The sequence below is a fragment of the Vespa mandarinia genome, chromosome 2, assembly GCF_050613455.1.
Source record: "Vespa mandarinia isolate Hongniang chromosome 2, ASM5061345v1, whole genome shotgun sequence".
In the NCBI taxonomy this organism is placed as follows: domain Eukaryota; kingdom Metazoa; phylum Arthropoda; class Insecta; order Hymenoptera; family Vespidae; genus Vespa; species Vespa mandarinia.
Window position 1 is genome coordinate 5,861,689 of NC_140811.1, and position 3,312 is coordinate 5,865,000.

At 34.7% G+C, this 3,312-nt stretch overlaps 1 protein-coding gene across 4 annotated transcripts in view; it reads right to left on the reverse strand.

Annotated features, from left to right (window-relative positions):
- Positions 1–293: 293 nt before the first annotated feature.
- Positions 294–3,312, reverse strand: part of LOC146873173 (autophagy-related protein 16-1-like) — a 257,007-nt gene continuing 253,988 nt past the window's right edge. For all 4 annotated transcript variants that reach the window (XM_085664883.1, XM_085664882.1, XM_085664884.1 and 1 more), the window contains exon 6: positions 294–2,465. In XM_085664883.1, the coding sequence (XP_085521009.1) occupies positions 2,369–2,465 (97 nt within the window). In that variant the 3' untranslated portion in view covers positions 294–2,368. The remainder of the gene's footprint in view (positions 2,466–3,312) is intronic.

The following is a 3,312-nucleotide window of genomic DNA, read 5'->3' on the forward strand; positions in this document are numbered from 1 at the left end:
AGATTCGGTCCTTTGGGATCGATCGGACTGAAATGAAACACATGATTCGGATCCCTCTGCGATCCTATGGAGTTTCATTAGTCTACATTTTTAGATTTGCAAGTTCTTCCTTTGTTTGTTTTTTTTTTTCTTTTGCAAACTGGAGGATACATCATGGTCATTACAATAAAGGAAATAAAATTAAATACTATTTTTCAGAAAATACAAGAAGAAAACATTTTGTATATATTTACATATTGCACCGACACGATGTATACAATATTTTTCTTTCGAAGTCAAAATTTATGCGCGTGTCAGTATTTATGTGTGTGTATATTCGTATTTAAATGAATAAGATAAGGTATAGAAAAAGAGAGAAAGAGAGAGAGAGAGAGAGAGAGAGAGAAAGAAAAAGAAAAAAAGAGAGAGAAAGAAAGAGAGAGGATAACAAGACAAACGATGGTTTCTTCGTGTAGGTGTATGTGTTTCTATTAAGACAAAATACAATATATATAGTAAATATAGTAAAAGAAATAACAGGTTTGGACGCAATCGGTTTAGTTCAATACGCACTGCCACGAGATTATCGCAAGCTTGATATGAAAATTCATCGGACTGAAACTTTTCTCGATTGGGCATGAAAAATAGTATAGATAGAAAATCTTCTTGCTTTTAAGCTAGAAACGAAAAGATGTGAAAAGAAAGGATGAAAAAAAAAAATAAAATTAAGAAAATAATGATAAACGAGCAATGATGAGCGTTAATCAAAATGAGTTTTTGAAAATCACTTGTGGTTTCATCATCGACGATGCGAGAATGTTGGACCGATAAATTTTCGTAATAAGTTTGCAGCATTATACTCTATTTGCATGCGTAATCGGCGGTTTGCACTACTCGTCACGTGCATACAAGTTATCGGGCGATAGTTCGATACCGCTCGTTTAAATCAACCTTCCTACGAATTATCATGATCGAAGGACGTAATCGACGATGCACCAAAAACCTATTAAAAGTTCGATATACAAATTAGACCGCGTTTGTTCGTAAATGTCATATTTGTTATAAAATAATGAGAAAGAAAAAAAAAGTAAGAAAAAAAAAATGATCAGTCGTAGATAATATCAGACTGTGTGAATACATTGTCACATTATACGTACAATGCAATATCAGAAATAATACAAGTTATATCTCGACGCTACATACTTTTTATTTTGTAGTAAGTAAAAGTTGTTGCTTGTACTACGATATCAAGTCTCTTTGTAAAAGTATATAAGTAATGTTAAATTTTTTTAATGTAAAAATATAAAACTGAAAGAAATTATTCAAACGTATAACATATAAAGATTATAATCTTATTAAGCTTATAACGAAACAATAATCATCACTCAATATATATGGATGTTATCATGTAATTTTTTAATTTGTTAGACCTATTAATGTTAGATTAAATAATTCATGCTATATTTTGTGAACCGATACTTAGCTCATAGTTAACATACAAATCGCTAATCAAACGCGATCAGCATCGATATCGTTAATATTATTGTGCTTTTTTTTATTTAAAAAATACATCCATCTCCCGTCTCTTACTTGCGTTGAACAATATAAAAGTGACAGTCGACGTTGGATCATCTTTTATGACGAATGTTCGCGTTTAAAGAAACAAAAAAATAGCTTGTATTCGTATATAATTATTTCTTTCTGTTTTTCTTCTTTTTTCTTTCTTTTTTTTTTTCTTTTTTCTTTTTCTTTTTTTTTTTAGAAACATCCAACGTGGATCGTCATTGTCGTCATGTCTGTCAGCGACAAACGATTGGTTTTACAAAGTTTAAATCTTTTTTTTGTTTCTTTTTTTTTTTCCTTTAATCTGTCAAAAGCAGCGACGTCTAGCGAATCTCGAAATAAGTAACTACACGATAATCTCACGGATTTCTCGGGAGATGAGGCGGGCACAATGCGCAGTTCTTGCTTACGCTACCTCTAAAAAAGGATATCTTTACAACCTCAGAGTAACAATAAGTGCAGCTTTATGTACAATAGTTCCTACAGCTCTTTTCTCGATTCGTTCGGCCATTAGCCGCGGCGCTTTACAGCTCACCGAAACGTTATCCATAGAAGGCTTTACAACCATGTGTACGGTCAAAACCTCGAATGATTTTGATTATTCTCTTCTCACAAGAATCCTCTACGATTTGTTATCATCGTCGTCGTTGTTGTTGTTGATGTTGATGTTGATGGTGGCGGTGGCCGATGGCGTAGCGCGACATAAACTTCGTCCCTTTTGCTTCTGATGTTCCACGTTGAATGAGCCGAGGGTTTAACAGGAGAAAACACACGCGAATCGTCAAGCGTGAAACAACAATCGTTTGTCGCGGGATCACTCGTCCTATCAAACGTAGTCGCCCCAAATCGTGACGGTCTTCGTGCGGTCGACCGACGCGAGGAAATTTCCATGTGGATGCCAGGAGACAGCCGTCACAGTTGTCCTGTTTTTAATGTTTGCAAACAAAGAAAAAAAAACAAACAAATGAAAGAAATAGATCGTATTCGGTACGTTTTAAATATTCTCATTTTTTTCTTTGTTTTGTTTTTTTTCAAGCACGTCCTACGTCGTTAACGCTAATTTTTGTGAGTATCATATAAACTTAAAGTTTTACGGTAGTCCTTTATAAACGATTTCGACGAAACGATTAAATGAACGACGAACGAAGTAGAGTCAACGTCGCGTTACGTCTGACAGAGGATAAAGTGAAAAATTAGATAGGAAACGTGCTTCGACATTGGAGATCAAAGGGTTAACGAAGCGCAGCCAACGCGGAACGGAGCTTCCGCATATCCGGTCGCATAGAGATACAACGACGACAACGAGGAAGGCTATCGGATAAAAGCACATGCGACATTTGGAAATAGTTATAACGTATACCTAGATTTTCCCGTTTCTCTTGCTATTAAAACGATAAAGTTTTATTCTCGACTCGATTTTTATTACGCGAAAGCATTCAAAAATGGTTAAATATACCATACGCTTGTATATAACTATGTTCCATTTATATATACGTATACAAGTGGCTAATGTTTTGGCATCAAGTGTTCAAAAACGTTTCGCACAAAGTGTACTTCTCTGTTAGGATCAACGATGTCGCAATATTTTTATCGTTTCACGAGACGACGACACTCACGTATGTACTTAAAATGGCAATTATAAAATGGGTTGTAGGGAACAGACTCGAAAATATGAACTCGTTATATGTTCAGTTAAAAATCGTGGTTGAGAGAGAAAGAAAAAAAACAGAGAAAGAGAAAAAGAGAGAGAGAGAGAGAAAAGAGAGAGAG